This window comes from Taeniopygia guttata, chromosome 3 (genome assembly GCF_048771995.1).
Source record: "Taeniopygia guttata chromosome 3, bTaeGut7.mat, whole genome shotgun sequence".
Classification (NCBI taxonomy): domain Eukaryota; kingdom Metazoa; phylum Chordata; class Aves; order Passeriformes; family Estrildidae; genus Taeniopygia; species Taeniopygia guttata.
This window is the reverse complement of record NC_133027.1, coordinates 107,711,271-107,729,429: the sequence shown is the minus strand read 5'-3', so window position 1 is coordinate 107,729,429 and position 18,159 is coordinate 107,711,271. Positions and strand designations below refer to the sequence as shown.

Genomic DNA, 18,159 nt, shown 5'->3' with positions numbered 1-18,159 from the left:
GAAGCTAAAACTACAAGGGCAATCTTTATATAAAACAGCCAAAACCACATGGTTTGTTTTCAAGGTTTCAGTTTTCTATTAGTTCACCAGTGATGAGCTATAAATACTCCAATGAAGCCTAGACTAAATGTATTTTTAGGAGCAGTGGTCTAGAAAAATATATAATTAACAAATTAAGAAGCCCAAAATAGTTCCACAGAGCAGCCCACGACACTTCTTCAGCTTGTCACATGGTTGTTGCTGTGCCCAGCTATAACTGCTCACCAGCAGCATTTTGCTCAGTTTTCATAATTAGCTATAGGGTTTGCACTAATTTGCTTTCAGAGCAGCTCCCATCAGGCACAGAGGAGAGACACTCTCAGTTTACAGGATGACATCTACATCTGTTTCTGAGTGTGTGCTCATGGAGGCTGTTCTCTAGAAACACATCTATGTCACAAAAAACACGTCCTTAGCCCACAGCTGGAGAGACAAACACTTTAAGTGATTGAAGTGAAAACTCGCTAAACTATTTGATGAATTTCAGAGACTGATAAAACTTCTGAAGACAACAACTGTGGATCTCTTCACTCAAGTATTTTAGATGAAACAGAAAAGAACTCTAACATGAGTTACTGATTACTTATTGTTCTTGACATGTGCAACTAAGTATTTCTAAAACTATGCATTTACAGCATGGACATAAAATAAACTCATTAAACCCACAACTTTTTGCTCCCAAACAAATATAAAAAGAAAACAATATGGCAGTTTATACCCCGTTTATTAAAACAGAGCCGTCTATTACTTAATACACTGGTTGGGTAGCCATAAATCACATTATTTTCTTACTCTATTAAGATGCAAGACATTTTGGCAACCGAATAACAAAGACAAATTAGGCAGGGCGGAGAAACATTTAAGCTGCAGTGAGTTAAAAACCATCTAAGCTGGGGGAGACCTAGACCAGCAGAGTTATACAAGGTGCTGGCATGGGGTGACGCTCGGCATGGTGCGCTTGCCAGCCAACTCCTCGAGTGCCCCGTGGGCCTGCCAGGCCCCTTCAACTGGAATGTCAGAAAAGGTCCAGGGACTGTCTGGATGCCGCTTTTTTGGACATCTACCAAAGAGCGCACCACCAAAGCTACAGTTTCTGTGTAGGGATCGCATAGTTCTTTGTAAGAATGAAGGCTTCTGGTAAGAAAGTTTATAGTGCAATCTGAATTAATTTGTGCCCACAGTGTCATTATTCATTTTCCCAAAACAGTTTAAATATAATTGTGTAGGAATTTGATATCTCCGTAAAGATATTACAAAGCAGTGCTTATACAGTTGTTGACTACATAGATTCAATTTTAATAAATACATCACTTCAAGCTTTTGCAAAACTACAAGTACGAAAGCAAGAAGTGGCAAAGCAGCCAAGTGCTTCTGTATCTTCTGAATGCTATTAAAATTCTCAGGGCTCTAAGGAGTTTAGATACCCTACTGCACAGGAAGCACACGCTGTGTTCAGTTTAACAGCTGCTCAGGGAAGAGCAAAACCTATTTCTGCTTCCTCTTTGCCAACGTGCCACCAAGTTACAGCTCCTGCTGAGAAGTCAGAGAGGTTGCTTTACTCCAGACAAGCATGTTCAGATATGTTTCTGCTTGTCAGCATAGCTGTGTGCTTAACATGGAAATTTGTAACACGAGCTGTATTGCGCAGACTTACACACTTTTTTTACTACTGTAGACAAAAAGGGGTCAAGCACCAGGAGCTTCAGCTCATAAACTCATTGTGCTGGCCCTAGGGAACCTTGCTGGTAACAGCTGTAGCCTTAATGCAAATTTACAAAGTGAACACTTAGCTCAAAAAGCACACACAATAGTTACCCTGATAACAACAAATACAGTATCAGGTTAACATCCTGTTGCTAGACAATTTTTGTAAATGGAATATTTTATAAAATCACAAATAGCAATGCTTCATTGAAATAACAGATTTAATTTGCTTCTTGAAACAACTATTCTTAAATCAGTCTGGCAATATGCAAGCAAATTAAGTAAAAGCACCAGATTTCCTTTCAGTTTTCAAAAGATTGTAAGGTTTAAGTCATCAAGAGACTGTTTTGGTTTTGATTTTTCCTTTTTAAAGAGTCTTCATTTAAGACAGTGACAGAGGAAAACATCTAAAAAGCATCTTCAAAAGATTCTTATCTCATTGCAAAACACTCACTTTATGTATTTTGACATAAAAAACATCAAATCTTTTTTCTTTTCAGAGTCCTCATCAGGAGCATTTTCAATTTAAAAAAATTGCTTAAAATTCAGACATTTAAAGTCAACTACATTCAACAGATACAACTCATGGTCAAGCTAAATGATTCTCTGTACATCAATACTGCAAATAGGAAAAGAGTAATTAGCAGTGTTACACCACGCTCCATAGGAATTAATACTTTAAAAGCCAACTGATTTGATTTCTACTTAAAAATAAACAGGTATGAAAAATCTCCTTTGGTCACAGTCCAGAGACAACTGTTTGGGTAAGTGTGGCAACAGCAAGAAAAAACACACCAATCAACTGGTCATAATATATAAGTGCAGGTGAAGATACAAATAAAATAGCCCTCTTAATTGCAAAGCATGCCATACACAGACAGAAAACAGACAGAATTTTGAGAATTCCAATATATTAATGCTTACCATATTCGTGTACTTCAGTAGCTTCAAAAAAGACCATGAATGTAAACATGCTTGGAGGCATCTTATTAATGTATAAATATACGTGTCAGATACTTGCAAACTAAGGTTTGGCACATACGTGCTCACTTCACAACAAAACTTTCAGAAAATGAGGTTCAAAGAGTGCTTTCATAATTTTAAATGTGAATTTTAAATGTCTGAAATGGAGAAACACTATTTTAGAAAAGAATCAACTAAGATTCAGTTCATATTTTTCCATTAAATGCTGTCTTTCAAGACAACTTTGGAAAAAAAAATAACCATGATGCCTGCAGATATTTCTCTCTGGCACTCAGCAACTTCTGACAATGACAACTTCTGTCTTACATGCAATTCTGCAGCAGAGAAAAGCTTTAAAGCATTCTGCAAATATTTTGGCTTTCACATGGAGACTGGAGCAAACAGGTTTTTTACTACAGAAATTCAGAACCTTTGCTTGTTTCTAAGTAGTGCTGAAACTCAAAGATAAATATGGACTTAAGGATGAGTGACAGCTGTAAGGCTTGACTTCATATTGTCAAACACTACAGATAAACAGACATATCTTTTCACAACTCTATACTTCTGATTTCAGAACTATCATTTTGTAAGCAGCAAGTCTTCAAATGCAAATAAAATTTAAAAGTACATAAATGCAAAACATTAATTAGTAACTTATTTTCTTCACAAGTTCCATTCTGACAAGTAAATTATCTGGACAAGTGTACTTGCCTTACAAGTATTTTCAAGAGTTATGCATTTAAAACTGATAAACACCATAGACCTGATAAAACTGCTAAGAGATCCTAAACTCATAAACCCTTCCTGGATACTCAAAATATAGTATATTTTCCTTTCTTCAATTCCACAGGGACCTAAAATACCTTTAGTAAGATTCCTCACAAAACCTTCCTACAGAGTAAGCACTTTCTATAGCTCTTCCTGCTGAAACAAGAATCACCTCAAAAAAACACTTGACAAGATTGAGGCTCAAAAACTCATCTGTCATGTAACCAAATTAGACTGGAACAATACAAGTGTACCTTTTTACATTGAAACCTACTGTTAAATTAAAAAAAAAAAAAAAAGCTGTAGTTTGTGCACCTTTTTAAGACATTTAAGGTTTTCTAAATGAAACCAGAATGAGAAACACAAATGAGAAATCAACTATTTGCATTCTCCACCTACTAGCATTTTAATGCCTTTAGAACTGAAAATGTATTCATTAAGTAATACACTGCAACTGGAATAGTCAACACTCATGTCCACCAAAATTTAAAAAGTGATTCATTTTAGCATAACCACACTAGCAAATTATTATGTATATTTCAGTGAAGCAGAGCTTTAAAAAAGTTGTAGAGAAATAGATCATTCCTTTCTTGTGTTTTAGGGGAGCAAATCTCTCCATAACGATTATTTATACAAATGCAAGAGCAAACTTTCTGAGAGAAGGGTTTGGGGTTTTTATTTTTTTTTTTTTCCCAAAGATTCCACCACATGATTAAAAATTAGATGAATGTGTATTCCTGACCACATTGACAATGTCACAGCTAGTTCATGACAGGCAACTGCAACGAGTGTAAATGAAAAACAGGTCCCTATACTGGGACAAAGCTTGGCTGCAGGCTGACTGTATGACACTAATATCGAAAGCAAGAATTTAAGTAAACTCATCTGGCATTCAGATCTGACTGAGGGAACAGTGAGAACGACACAGTGAAGGTACACTTAGGTGCAATTTCATGCTGGTGACTTTTTCCTCTTTTTATGCTTAGAGTAGATTTTAAACCAAGAGTTGCATATTCAATGACACATACACAATTCAAAACTTAAGAGACCAAGAGCACAGTTGTACACATAATTACATAAACTTAGTATTTACATATTCTAAACAAAGTTCCATTTTAACAGTTTAAGTCTTTTAACACATGAAAGAAGATAAGGTACTACAAAGAATGCATAACGGGATCACAAACTTTCCACAAGCATATAAACACGTTTTAAAGTGCTTTCTGGGTGCTTCAGATTAACCCCTCGCAGTACAAGCTTTTATGTAGTGCTGTTCCAGTCATTACAAAATTATTTAAATCACTCCTCTTCAGGTGCATTGTGAGTTCAGGAATAATGACAACATCATTGTAGAGCTTTAGGCTCTACAACATAAACGTATACATTACTTGGTTCAGATGAAGTTGTCAAATACTTTGGTTTATCATAGCTTGGGATAAATATTTGATAGAACAAAAATTGCACCTCTCCACTCTTGAGTTTATTTTTTTATTTTTAACTAAAAAAATACCCCAACATAAATTGACAGTATTCTTTGGTAAAAACAGGACATTTGGCCAACTTGTGTGTACATCTATTTATCAAAATAGCCTAAAAGTGATCAAACGCCGCTGCTGTACTGTCAATTTACAGGAATAAGCATTCCTCAGTGGGGAGTATCAAAATATTAACCTTAGCAGTTACCTATACAACAAGCTGAAACACCTTCAGCAACCATTACAGGGAATCAATAATGTTTTAGAACACTTTTTGCTTAACATTTATCCTTTCCATTACAAAAACCTGTAAAATGCTCTATGCCTGCAGACAAGTCCACCACCTTGCAGTAACTACAGAAACGTTATTCAATGGTGTACACTGTCAAGTTGCTTTAACAAAAACCAGGAATAAGGTGTGCTGACCAACTAATACTCAACTGCACAGTACTTGTGCATTACCTATCCTAAATACTAAGAAAAGCCTATTAAAAATTCATTTAACTGCTACAAGTTACGTGAATATATAAAAACAGAGCAGATATACAAGTATAACACTGAACATACTGTACTTTATTAGCACAAAAAGCCAGAACAAGGCACAGCAAGCAGAAAAATACATCAATAGAAGGGTTAGTGTAGCATACAAGAATAACGTTTATTGTACTTGCAGCCAAAATGTTTCCTACCTCGGACAGGTCACTGCCATAGAGAAGTAAGAAATAAAATACTGTAGCAGCTGGTAAAGAAACTAGGGAGCACTCAGAATTGGTACAAAACATTAAACAGGGGTCAGGGCATTCCAACAAAATTTTAGTGCAAAATATCTAAGATAGAACAACTTTTAAGTTCCATCTCCGTGTAAATAAGCAAACAGAAGTTAGAATCTTGTTTCTAAGTAATCTGTTGAAACTATCATCAGTGCATATTACTTTAAAACATTTTTAAAAGCGCAGATGGAAAGATATTTACAAATAAAGTGTACCAGTACCTTTGAAACCTGACATTTGCTTCAGATATGTCAGATTTTGTACTCTGATTATAATAATTCATCCACTTGACATGTTCTCCATAAAAGTATCAGACAACTTTAAATAATTAAGCATTTTTTCCTGTCATTATTACCTTCCATTGTAAGTTACTAGCAGTCAGGCCACCAAAATCTGTTTTGGAAAAAGCCCACAGCCTTCTGTTGCACGGCAATAATCTAATTCTGCGTCCTGCCACAGAAGCAGCAATTCACACTGGAAGGTATTTTTAACTGTCTGAGACAGTATTACATTTGCTAACAATGCCACTTAAATCTCCAAGTGTTTGTAACAGAATTACAGTACTGAGCAGGCATATTCAAGTCTTAATGATTAAGAAACCTTATACACTGTGAAAAGCATGATTCATCTGTTATCATCAAAGCACCATTAACTCTTAATGGACTGCTTCTAATGAACTGCTCTTCATTACAATAAAATATTCACTAGTATTTGGAAACTTGTTTGCGAGCTAAATTATTACTTTGAGTTGAGGAAAGTTTTCAAGAAGAGAATTTAAAAAAAATATTTCAAATATTAGCAAAAATGCCCCTCCAATAAAGCCTTTCTTTAACAGCATTACATGAATGCCCCATGGGAAATGCCTCATAGTTTCTTCATCCAATTACTACAGCTATAAAAGGGAAATAAAATATTTAGAAATTAGCAAAAATATTTCATTAGGCCTTAATGAAAAACGTGCAGAATTGTGTCTGCTTATTGTTTCCAAGAGGCATCACAACTTAGTTTGATTAACAGCAGGCAGCATCTGACAGGATACTAACACTCAGCTTAAATAGGGTATTGCAGAAAAGCAAGACGTCATCGGTGCGCTTGCTGCAGTTAAACTGTAATACACAAAAAAAAAAAAAAAGCATGTTCCAGAAGCTTATTTTGTTTTCCATTTACTTTGTTTTTATAGGTTCCCGCTCCAGCCATCGCACCCTGACTTTTTGTTTATAGTGATACTCCTTTAGAAAGTCTTGCAACATTGAGGGTAGAGGAAGGTCATCAATTCCATCGTACGTAGTGCACCTGCAGATTACTGCCCGGCAGATATACTGCAGACTAAAGGGGAAGGTCCTGTTCAGAGATACAGTCAGCAATGGCTCAAAGAACATGCAAGAGCTGGGGTCTTTGTAGTGTTCCAGGAGCCCCGTAACGGTGGACGAGTGGAACACACAGGGGTCGTGGGCATCAAAGCTGAAGTTGTGGTTCCACTGCTCGATGCGTGCGTGCAGGGAGCGGTTGTAGCGGCGGAAGCTCACCGAGAAGAGGTAGTCCTCCTGCGCAGAATCCCTGAGCAAAAAAGTGCCTTCGGGTTTACCCTCCAGAAGTGCTTCTGCTTCGTAGCGGTCCATGACGCCCCAGTAACACGGGTTACCTGTGATCTGGAGCAAGTCTGGCACGAGGCAGTGGATGTAATCGATCTGAGTATGCACTTTCCAAGCCCCCTGCCTGCTGATATGGCCATGGCTCTCTCCTGACATCTGACGCTGCTTCTGCCGGCGCGACTGCAGGCAAAGCGTTGTCATGTCCTCTTCGGAGTCACAGTTCCCTGGAGGTGTTATGGTTTTGTCCCCGGTCAGCTCAGTCATACCGGGGGCTAACTTTGGTCCCAGTTTATACAATGGATTTACCTGTGCTGTAGCTTCAAAAGTGTGTATTTGGGCATTGGGAGGGGGATCAACCCCTTCTTCAATACTAAGCCTACGTCTCTCTCTGAGCCGGTCTTCTTCATCTTCTGTGGAAACCAAGGAAGGATCAAATGTGTCAAAGAAAGTTGAATGAGGACTCACAGGTGCTGTGTGCTGTTTAATCAGATGCCACTTCTGGGCCAGATCTGAGCCTGCAGGAAAAGGGCATTTCTCAAGCATTAGTTCAGAGAGATGGATCTTTCTTTTGTTAGAAAACAGAGGTTTGGACTGTTTGCTATAAGTTCTCATGGGAAAACACAGCCCAACAGTATCTTGGAGACGCTGTCGCAGAGAACGGCTGCCTACTGTCCTGCTGGATACTGCGTCCATGTCATGGACCGAGCTCACCCCATACCTTCTCTCCCTCCTCTGCAATCCACTTCGTGTTCTACCAAACCTTTTTTCAGTATCCAAGGAGCTCTGTGTTTTGGTAGAGCAGGAATGCTTCTTCTTCCCACCCCAAGGAGCATGCCGAGAATAAGAGTCCCTTCGAGCAAGCCTGGCTCCTGTGGTGACACATGAGTCATTCTCTTTCTCAATGCTTATTTCAACAATCTGAGGAATTTCTGTGACACAGTTTTGGTTCCGCCTTGCTGAATTCTTTGAAGGACTTAAACCTAATTGCAAAGCAATGTCATCTCTCAAAGGGCTGCTGGGCTGTTGTTGAGTCAAGTCGGTTATCTGGATGGCTTTCTCTTTACCAGTTGAGCAATTATTGGAGTTCACAACTATACTCTCATTTTGGCTTCCACCCTCATGACTAAAGAGATTCTGGCATCTGTATTTGAAATTGTTCCACATCTTTCCCACTTTATCCATGGATTATGTTATCTAAATCAAGAGGAGAAGAAATAGTAAAATAAAAATATAGTTTTAAAACAGGAGGATACATCTTCAGTTCTCAATTAAGTTACAGACCCTAGATGACTACTATTAACTGAATGCAATACATTTTAAAAAGTGCCCTAGTCTTTGTAGGATTATGTGGAAGCAAGATGCATTACACCATTTTGACATTTAGAAAAATATCCATATTTTTGAATACTTTCTAAATGAGTGTTTAGAAAAATCACCACAAAGAAAGTGTTTAGGAAATTACAAACATTTCATTTACAAGTAGGCCCTCCTCTTTTTCTGTAGGCATGTAGGTAGGTCTGCATAGCTGTATTTGATGAATAGGAAATACATAGTCTATAAATTCTTCATTTAAGAAAGAATTTTTAAGTCATATGTTAGTTATGACTCTCTGATAAGCTTCCAATAAGAAGCAGTAAAACAAATCCTGAATAAGGACTGTTCAAGTCACTCCAAACTAGGAGAGCCGTTAGTAAAATCGAACAAATGCACTGCAAATGTCCAGATACATAATGTAAAACAAAATCTCCAGCTGCACACCACATAAATTCCAAGATATAGCTTTGTAAGATTAAAAGAATTAGGACAAAAATAGAAATTTAGGGGGGAAAAAAGCATTCATCCTTATTAGATGAGACAATCACCAAAAGACAATTTTAGAATTATAAAGTCTCTAAGACATGAAAGCCATATGAAATAGCTGAAAAAAAATCCACCAACCAATGGTCGGCTTTATTACTTAAGATATAAAAGAATGAAAGAGCCCAAGGAGCTTTTCTATCTTTAGTAAGAACACTTAAAAAGAAAGCAGCTCCACAGCAGAAACACGATGACAGTGAATCATGAAGATACTGTAAAAAGATAAAAACATTAGCAGTGTGTATTCTGAAACTACATCTTTAGAAATTGAGTTTGATAATTGGAACAAGACTGCCAAAATTACAGGACTGCCCTAGGACAGAGAGAAACAGGCTAATTCTGTACTAAAAAAAGTCAGGCAATGCCAAACTAAATTAGATCTAATTAAGTTCTGAGAGAAGTGCTAAACTTAAAAGAATAAAACATGTCATCTTATCTAATTTAACTCTTTATGGAAACTGCTCTGTTCTTTGGAAACATTATTTTGCAGCAACACTCCTCTGTTGCTGCACTTCTGTTCATAACTGGAGAGGAATCTGAAGCAGTGACTAAATGCATTGGGGCTCGTGACATAGAGTGGATGATAAACAAGTAGGCAATGCTCTGGTGATCCAGCCTACAAGTCCTTACAACAGAAGCATAGCTGTAAGCCTACGACTTTATAGCAGAATCCACTGAGACTGGAGGAGAGTCAGAGGCATAGCTTACATGAGAAATATGAAAGAGAATGAATGTGTAACACCTGACTGTGATAGGAACAAAAAACAAAAGCTTTCTATCTCACTCTATCATCAGATGATCCAGCAAACCCAGCGAGCCAGGTACCTAACTTAAGAATTGAGTGTGGATGAGGAGCTGGGGAGAAAGGGGAAATCAGGCCTCCAGTCTCTGCAGGTTGCTGGTACAAGTTACCTACAACACAGTGCTAAAGGACAGTCTGCATAGCACTTACATGGTTATTAAGGAGGCAGACACTTGCAGAGCAATGTTACACATAGAAGATGCTACACAGCTCCATGTATACATAAAGACTGTAAGCAAATGAGCAAAGAATGGCTTCCTGAATAAAATAAAAAATCCTCAAATTGTTTTTCTTTCTGGAGTTGTCTGGATCAAGCTGAGGAAATTCTAGGAGCAGCAGAACTACTAAAGTCAGACCACACAAAAATTTGCAGGAAGCCCCCAACATGTATCATGTCATTGCAATGATCATAGCTGTTTGTGGTGTCTCAGAATACCCATGCTGACCACGAAGGAGCACATGTCTGCTGGCTGCCAGCCTGTCAACAAAATATATATAAGGTTGACTTCTACACTTTCATCTCAAGTTTTAATTTTTTATTCTCTTCCTAGTCAGAGAGATGTTTAACATTTCTGGGAAGAGAAAAGAATGAGATGCTATATAAACTCCATTCCCTTGGCAAGTCAGGCGAGAAAATGTACACATTTTGTGACAATGATCTGGAATTACTTTTCTATCCAATCACATGCTATTCAGTGGTGTCTTTTATTCTGAAATTGCTCTTCATTGCTCTTCCTTTGCACTACTAGTCTAAAATGTCTTAAAACTGTTAGACGGGTGGAAAGTTCTCTACATGTGCCCAGAAAGCTTCAAAAACAAAAATAAAAACCAACAAAACACTCCACCCACAACCCCCCAGCATACTGGCTTGACAGACTGTACATTTCAGAAGTTAAACTTAAAAGGTTAAGTACTTTTTTTCACACTCAAGAGAATAGATACCTTTCTTACCCAGAAAAGCAAATGAGTCACTGTGTCTTGTCTTGAGAATATACCTCAACATGAACTTGCTAGATTCCTTCCTTGACTTGTGGACATGTTTACTACAAAGGGAAAAACGGAAATTTTGTTAATAGTTAGAATACCTTTTCATTTAGACATTTACTGTTAATCACTGACATGGAAGGGATATTTTACTATTTATTTCTGAAATGTGTCCATGTAACTGCTCGCTCTTTATATATTTTTAATGCATATTAACATAAACAAAAAGGTTCACAGAACTTGCTTTTTCTATACATTAACAACATTTGTCAAGTGCAGTCATGGGGAGGGCTCTGAAATAAAACTTTTGACAACCAAGAGCAAAGCCACAGTATCTGGATCATTGAAGTGCCAGGCACAATGGGCATAATCAAGCCTATGAAATGGTTTCCCCACATTTTGGTCTCAAGTTGTGGTTGGCAGTGCTGTCAGATCACCACATACTGTCTCTCCTTGTTTCCAGCTGCTACATCATATCAAAAGGCAGCTAAAAATACACACTTTTCTAATATTACTTTTCCAGGTAAGCAACTGCTGTACTCTCCACAAGGATGTTACATGATTGTGAAGCAAGAGCAATATGAACCATGATTCTAAAAATGGGAAAGTGGAATACAAGACAAGTTCTTTATTAAAAGAGTAGGTCAGCACTTCCCTAAAATAATCATCATTGTTTTTCAGAGATCCTCCAAGAGGAGTTGAGGGATTTAATATGCTCACAGCACTGTCAGAAATCTAACAGTAATAGAAGAGAATAATTTGCTCCTCCATGCTAGATTCAAGCCCAGGAAAGCAGTAAGAGTCAACAGAAAACATTGGGAATTTATATGAAAGCTTTACACACAGAACAAGAAGAAAAATACTGAAATGTGATGCACATGTACTTCACTGAAAAGCTACAGGGTTGAGCAATCAGTAGGTGGACATTAAAAGTTAATATTCCTGGGTAGAAACTCCAGAGCAATGGCAGAAAAGTCCATGTATTACCAGCTTCCATTCACCTCTAGAAGTGCTAAAATTTCTGAAACATTTTTAAAGTTAGGCCACACTTTTGCTATTGAGATTCCATAAAAGTAACCTTTTCAGAGAGCAACAGAGTGGCAAGTACAAAGTATTTATACCAGATGAAGATCAAAGCACAAGTACAGCTCTTCTGCAACTGTAACATTTACTCTCATTTCTTTTCTTCTGCATTTTGTTCCTAGCTAGGCTACAAACACAAGACAGTCAAAACCACTAAAACTTGTTCAGTGCAAGGCATTAACAGAGCAACTGCAAGGTAAAGTTGCTAGAATAAGGGCTATCCAACTTTAAACAAAACCCTACTTGAAACATTAGCTCATTCAGCCCTCTGAAGTTCATCCTCACTGCAAATAAAGCCAGTGATGCTGTTTTACTGGGCATAGGTGGCAAAGGGGCTGCATGCTAACCATTTTAACTCATCAAAAATTCAAAAAACCCACATGGATGCTTATCCTGAAGTGTCACACTTAATGGCACTAGCTTTATATATCCCCATTCTCCTCAGTTCTGCTCAGAAACATGAGCAGTCAATACAGCACCTATCACATCACCACTGCCAGCCAGCTGACACAGCCTGTTGGACAAACTGCCAGGTGGCAGGAGGGAGTGGTTTCTTTGGGAATCAGCCTTCCCTAATGGAAAACAGTTCCTCGAATTTGGGCAAATTGTCTCAGTTAAACATCTCAGACTTGCGTTAGAACAAAAGTTGAGTCACTGGTAAAGTATTTAAAATTTAATCTAGTGATTTTAAATTAGTTTAAATCCATGTGCAACAGATGTGTGGTTTCACAGATTTCTCGTGGCAGCACTAAGCTTGACAAAATAAAAATTATTCCTGAACTGGTTCTAAAGCCATCCCAGCTTTACAAAGGAGCACCGCCAGTGGTTATTCTAGCCTAAACAGGAAATCCATTTCATTCCATCAAAATCCACAAAGTGAATTCAACCATTCGTAGATTTTCTAAGAAAAAAAACCTCAATTATTTTTTCTAAGAAAAGTAGTTTTACTGATCTCTTTTCAACTAAAAATTATTTCTGCCCACTTTGACCTGGCATAAATGATCTTAAAAATAACAGATAATAAACACTCTATATGGATTACAGAAGCAGTGAGCAGCAATACCTTAGTGCTATATTCCCATTTGCAATAAATTTAGACATTCCAATGCATTAAGTTTGCATGAGTATAGTCTTCAGGTATTCTGAGCACATAAATGCTGAGACAAAGAGATTTTAAGCAGTATGATAAAGCTACAGTTGCAACTTGTTTGCAATCCTAAAATACCACATATTAACAGATTACTGTGAAAACTCAGACCATTCTTCCCAGAAATGTCACAAGATCTAGCCAGAGCTTTCTGCCTGTGACTTCATAGGAACACTATTCTAAGTCAAGGCTGTGCTCTGTCTGAAAGATAATACACTCATTTCACTCTCACAGTTCACCCTATTTAAAATTTCTTCAGTATGGTATATTATATTCAAAGTATTAACTCCTAACAATGTACCATCTTCACAAAAGATGAAATAGTGCACAAAATATGATACCTTACAGAACAGGCTTAAAAAAAAAAAAAAAGAACCTACAAGATTATTTGTTTTGGTATTTTTGTAGGATGATAGCTTCAAAACACTGAAAGATAACAAGGTCAAAACATTGAAGGAATACAAAACCAAACAATTCTTCCAAGTCAAAAACCCAGTAATCTGACAGGAGAAGGAAAAGAGAGCAGGGAAAGAAATCAGTCTCCCTGCTCCTTGCACACTGTTGAGCTCAATGTTAGCTGGAGCCTGTACAAGTAAAGCAGCTACCACATTCCATGACCCTGGTGCACAGACCATGGAGGTACGAGCAAAAGCCTGGAAGGAAAAGATGCTTCTATTTGTGTCATTCCTCAAAATGAGTTGCTTAGCAGTGACAAGAGACTCTTATTAAAGACATTTGCTTCCATGAAGGGATGCTTGCTGAAGAGGTGGCTGTCCTGTCTGCACGCTGCCAAATGCCTGCTGCAGGTTCCTGCTGCTCCTCCTCAACCTTGCTCAGCCAGAGTGAGGAAGGCTGGCAACCCCCTGCATCTGAGGAAGGAAGGGCAATACTAAGGATTACAAAGCAATTTCCTCCTTTCCAATGCATATTCCAGAAATAATGAATTACTACTGTAATACTAGAGATAATGTTTCTTAAAAGACAAAGAATTTGTTGGCTCAAGAGGAACCATGCATTTTTCTACACACACAAAAATGTGCTCACTGCAGACAGCTCAAAGAGCTGATTTAGAGGCCTGGAAGGAAAAGGTGGCTGCTATTTTTTTAACTAAACAAGGTAAAGGGGCCAAGTGTCTCAAGTGCTCATGAAAGCCTTATTAGGATAAAGTACTACTGGTTTTCAACTATTAAGCTTTGATAAATTGGAAGGGCAGTTGCATAAGAAAATGAATACGAAGGTTAGAATCCCCAAACCAAAACTCAAACCTCCCAGAAAAGAGGTAAAGGATACAGAGCTACAATTCCAGCAACACACAGAATTGGCCTAAGTCAGCGCTGCAACCAAAAGGAATGGCATCAGCCTCTTCCTGGCCACCTGTGCTAGTGCAGGAGGTGGTCTGTACAACCATATGGCTGCTCAGTCAACCAGCTCAAGGAACTGATCCAGACTAAAATGAATTCTCAGAAAAAGTCTCAATCATTTACTCCATCTGGTTTATGACTTCTGTACACACATTCAAGTTAACACATGCGAGGAGCAGATGAGGAGGGAGGAAGCAGCAGCCAGGGCAAGACTGCTTCCTTCCACAGCAGCACTGGTTAGCTCTGCTGAAGTTATTAAGTTCTTAGATGGCTACTTTGAAGAGAAATCTCCATTCTCAGCTATGGGGCTCTGGCTGCAAAGAAAGAGATTAGAATTCTACTTAAGATGCTGCTTTGAACACTTGCATTGAAAGTTCAGCCACTGAAAACCTTTACTATGAAAATAAAATGCTGAGTTGGCTTGATGCATTGTGCTAAAACACAAGGAAAGCTGAAAGTTTCAAGGACTTGAGCTGGCAGACTGTCAAGTCTAAGTAAAATAATGACATTTTGCCATTGTTCCAACCTAGAGTAAGAAGTAAAGTCCTCCCCCTCCTTGGTGCAGATTTGCAATGAGAAAAAAGCAGTCTTAGCTTGGACAGCTGATGTTCTGCCAGTTTCTTCCCAAGCAGCTACACAATGGTAACTTCAGTCCAAAAATACTGCTCCAAGACTTTGGGTTTCCAAAAGGACAATTTTGGGACTATGTATGTTCGTCCTGGATTGAAAAGTACTGTACAGTTGCTATCTGTTTTTTGCTGTTGAGAAAATCTGAAATTCCTGAAGCACACAAGACATCAACAGATGAACAGAAAGTTATGGCACTGAATCAAAACTAGGGCCAACTGCTTTTTAAATACTCCTTTCCCTCTACTTACACAGTCTAGTAGGCAATAACCACCATGAGCAAAGCTGGTAGTTCTAATTATGTAAGAATCGCAGAGCAAACATGAGTTTCAGATACTAAAACATAAATAACACTATACAGATTTACCAAGAACTCCACATAGTGGTAGATTTCTAAGCTAGAAACTACAAAGTCAAGACAATGGCACACATAATTTCCAAGTCAAGAAACCTTCAAATCATTTTGGCAGTATCCTGATGGCAGCCACTCATTGTAACATGTAAATCCACACAATAAAGATTAAACGAAAGCAGTTTTCTTTAAACTACCTCCATACACCCTAAGCAGGCAATTCAATTTCACCTTAACATTTCAAAAAAACAAAAGAATGAGCATTAAGTTAGCAAGGTAAAGTACCTGCCATGAAAGGGAACTCTAGGTGAATTAGTGTAGTAATGGTTTCATGCTGCAAGTTTAACTCTTCTCAAAGAGAAGCTGCCACTACACTTTTTTACAATTCAGGTGGACAGAATAAATGGTTCCAGTCAGTGTTCCAGTTAAGTACAGCAGCCCTCTTGATGACCTCTGCAAAGCCATAAGTACTCCAAGAAAAGTTATGGAGCTCTCCCCTAGTAGAGAAGAATTTGCTTCTACTTCTGAGAACACTAATGAAGCATATCCTCCTCTACAAAGTTTTAAAATAAAAATAGGTATCAAATTGATAAAAAAAGTGATCTAATGGTTATTTGTATGTAATTCCTGGGAGATCTGAGTTAAGAAAAAGCATACCTTAATAGCTGTGCCTCACTAAAAGCAAAGGAAATTGGAAGCAAAGTTGAAAGATGAGTCAAATCACATCCCACATCTTTGACAAGCTCAGTAAAAACATCCAATTTAATATATTTTGTAAACAGTGCATTTCATTCAATTGCAAATGGCCTATTTTCCAAACACAATCCTTCTGTTCTGGGATCAATTTATACTGCTTTAACAGTCCTATTTCTTCTCATTACATTTTTCAAAACCTCAATAGCCTGTCTAATGCCTTTCCCTCACCACTGTACCCGTGCCCCCCATCAGCTTACAGTCCTCCTGGACACAGAGCTTTTTTCATGCACCTAGCCACTTCCCATGTGTCCTTTTAACCTGGCCAAGCAAAAGATCATATTCTCCAACACAAACTAGCTAAACTAGCTACCTGACATCTCTTATGAACCAATAAAACCAAAGCTGTGCTTGTCTTTGTCTAGCAACATATCTAGAATGGTGACCACACAGGGTCACCATTATTGCCATTCATGCAGTTTGCAGAAAAAATAAAATAAAGCAGCCTTTCTCTCAAATTTAAGTGAAATGGACCCAAAAGTTCAAAAGTTTCTAAAGCCATAACAATTGAGAATAGTAGCAGCCCAAGCTGCAGCTACAGCTATGCTTACAACAAGTAGAAGGTGGCCTAAGATGGACAGTTCTAACAACATAAACTTATAAAGTGACCTTCATAATGACTTAACTCCCAACTCACATTCTTTCATGTCAGAAGTTTGGCAAGTAAATACTATCACTACAGTACCACTGGACATCTCAGATCAGTTTCTGTACAGAATATACTTCCATAAAATAGAAAATTGAGTAACTACAGAATGAGACCAGGGGATTTAACCTGCAAAGCATTTGGCAAGCAAGGAGTTAAAATCCTGCCTAAGACTAGCCCACAGCTGCTGTCAGCAGTCAGGCTTGTCAAGAGAAGCTCTGGGCTGTCTTGACAAGACTAATTGGCAGCAAGCACCTGGTTCCCCAGGCTGGGCCTGGGGAAGGTAAAAGAACATAAACCCTGCAAAGAAGAAGGAGAAGCAGCTGGAAGGCTGCCAGTGGGTCTAGCCTGTTTCATGTTTTCACTTTAATCCACAGGCAACTTTATCCTAGACTGTACCCAGCTAGAGCAACCAGAAACATTTCAACTTCCCAGCTGAAGGAAACTTGTGCTTTGTGGTTCTGTACTGGGAAGTTCTGCCAGCAAGCACTCCCAAGCCTTGGTGTGCAGGGTCCTGCTGCAGCACAGCCAGCTGCAACATCAACACTATCACTAAATTGCAGTGGAACTGAAATTTTGGTTTTCTAATGCCACCAAAAAGTACCTTAAAGGTGTTACCGTAACTTTAAAATTATGGACTAAATTGCCAGAAAATCTAAACTAAGACTGTTCTGGACATTCTGTACATTGAACACATAAAGCATGTGTGATGACAACTTATAAACACTTATAAACATACCAAATTAAAGTGCATCTTTAAAAAAATATTAAAAAACAAAGTTAAAAAAATCCCTAGCATTCTGGAAACTAGCTAGAAGTAGGATGAATGAGGAATTTTAACTGGGATTTCCAGAAAAGTTAAAAGACTTTAAACATATTTTGACCTCTGCTAAGAATCATGATTTCAGTGAATGTGAAGCTTTCTGATATTCTGCCCTTGGATTTTTCACATTATTAAAACTCAAGTGAAAAAAACTTAAAGCATTAGCCTTGCAGGTTCAGCCTGAGATAGGAAGATCTTTCTTAGTGGTAAGGGACAAAAAAAAAAAGCCCTTAGTTTAGCTGAGTTTGTATAACTGAACCAACAAGTGTCTAGTTATATATAAACATACACAAAATTTGTTATATGTAAAATATGTATAACATCAATATACCTCAGAAATTTTTGTGTGCAAGATGGTGTAAGTATAAACACTAAAAAGTCAGAATTAAATTTCTTCAAAGCAAATTGCTCAG

General features: G+C 37.9%; 1 protein-coding gene across 4 annotated transcripts in view; it reads right to left on the bottom strand.

The window, feature by feature from the left end:
• Positions 1-744: 744 nt before the first annotated feature.
• Positions 745-18,159, bottom strand: part of SOCS5 (suppressor of cytokine signaling 5) — a 33,631-nt gene continuing 16,216 nt past the window's right edge. For 2 of the 4 annotated variants that reach the window (XM_072927599.1, XM_030269181.4), the window contains exons 2-3: positions 10,922-11,013; positions 745-8,505 (exon numbers count right to left, since the gene is read on the bottom strand). In XM_072927599.1, the coding sequence (XP_072783700.1) occupies positions 6,883-8,493 (1,611 nt within the window). In that variant the 5' untranslated portion in view covers positions 8,494-8,505; positions 10,922-11,013 and the 3' untranslated portion in view covers positions 745-6,882. Of the gene's footprint in view, positions 8,506-10,912; positions 11,014-18,159 lie in introns of all 4 variants that reach the window. The other 2 variants (XM_030269182.4, XM_072927601.1) reach the window with 2 other exon arrangements.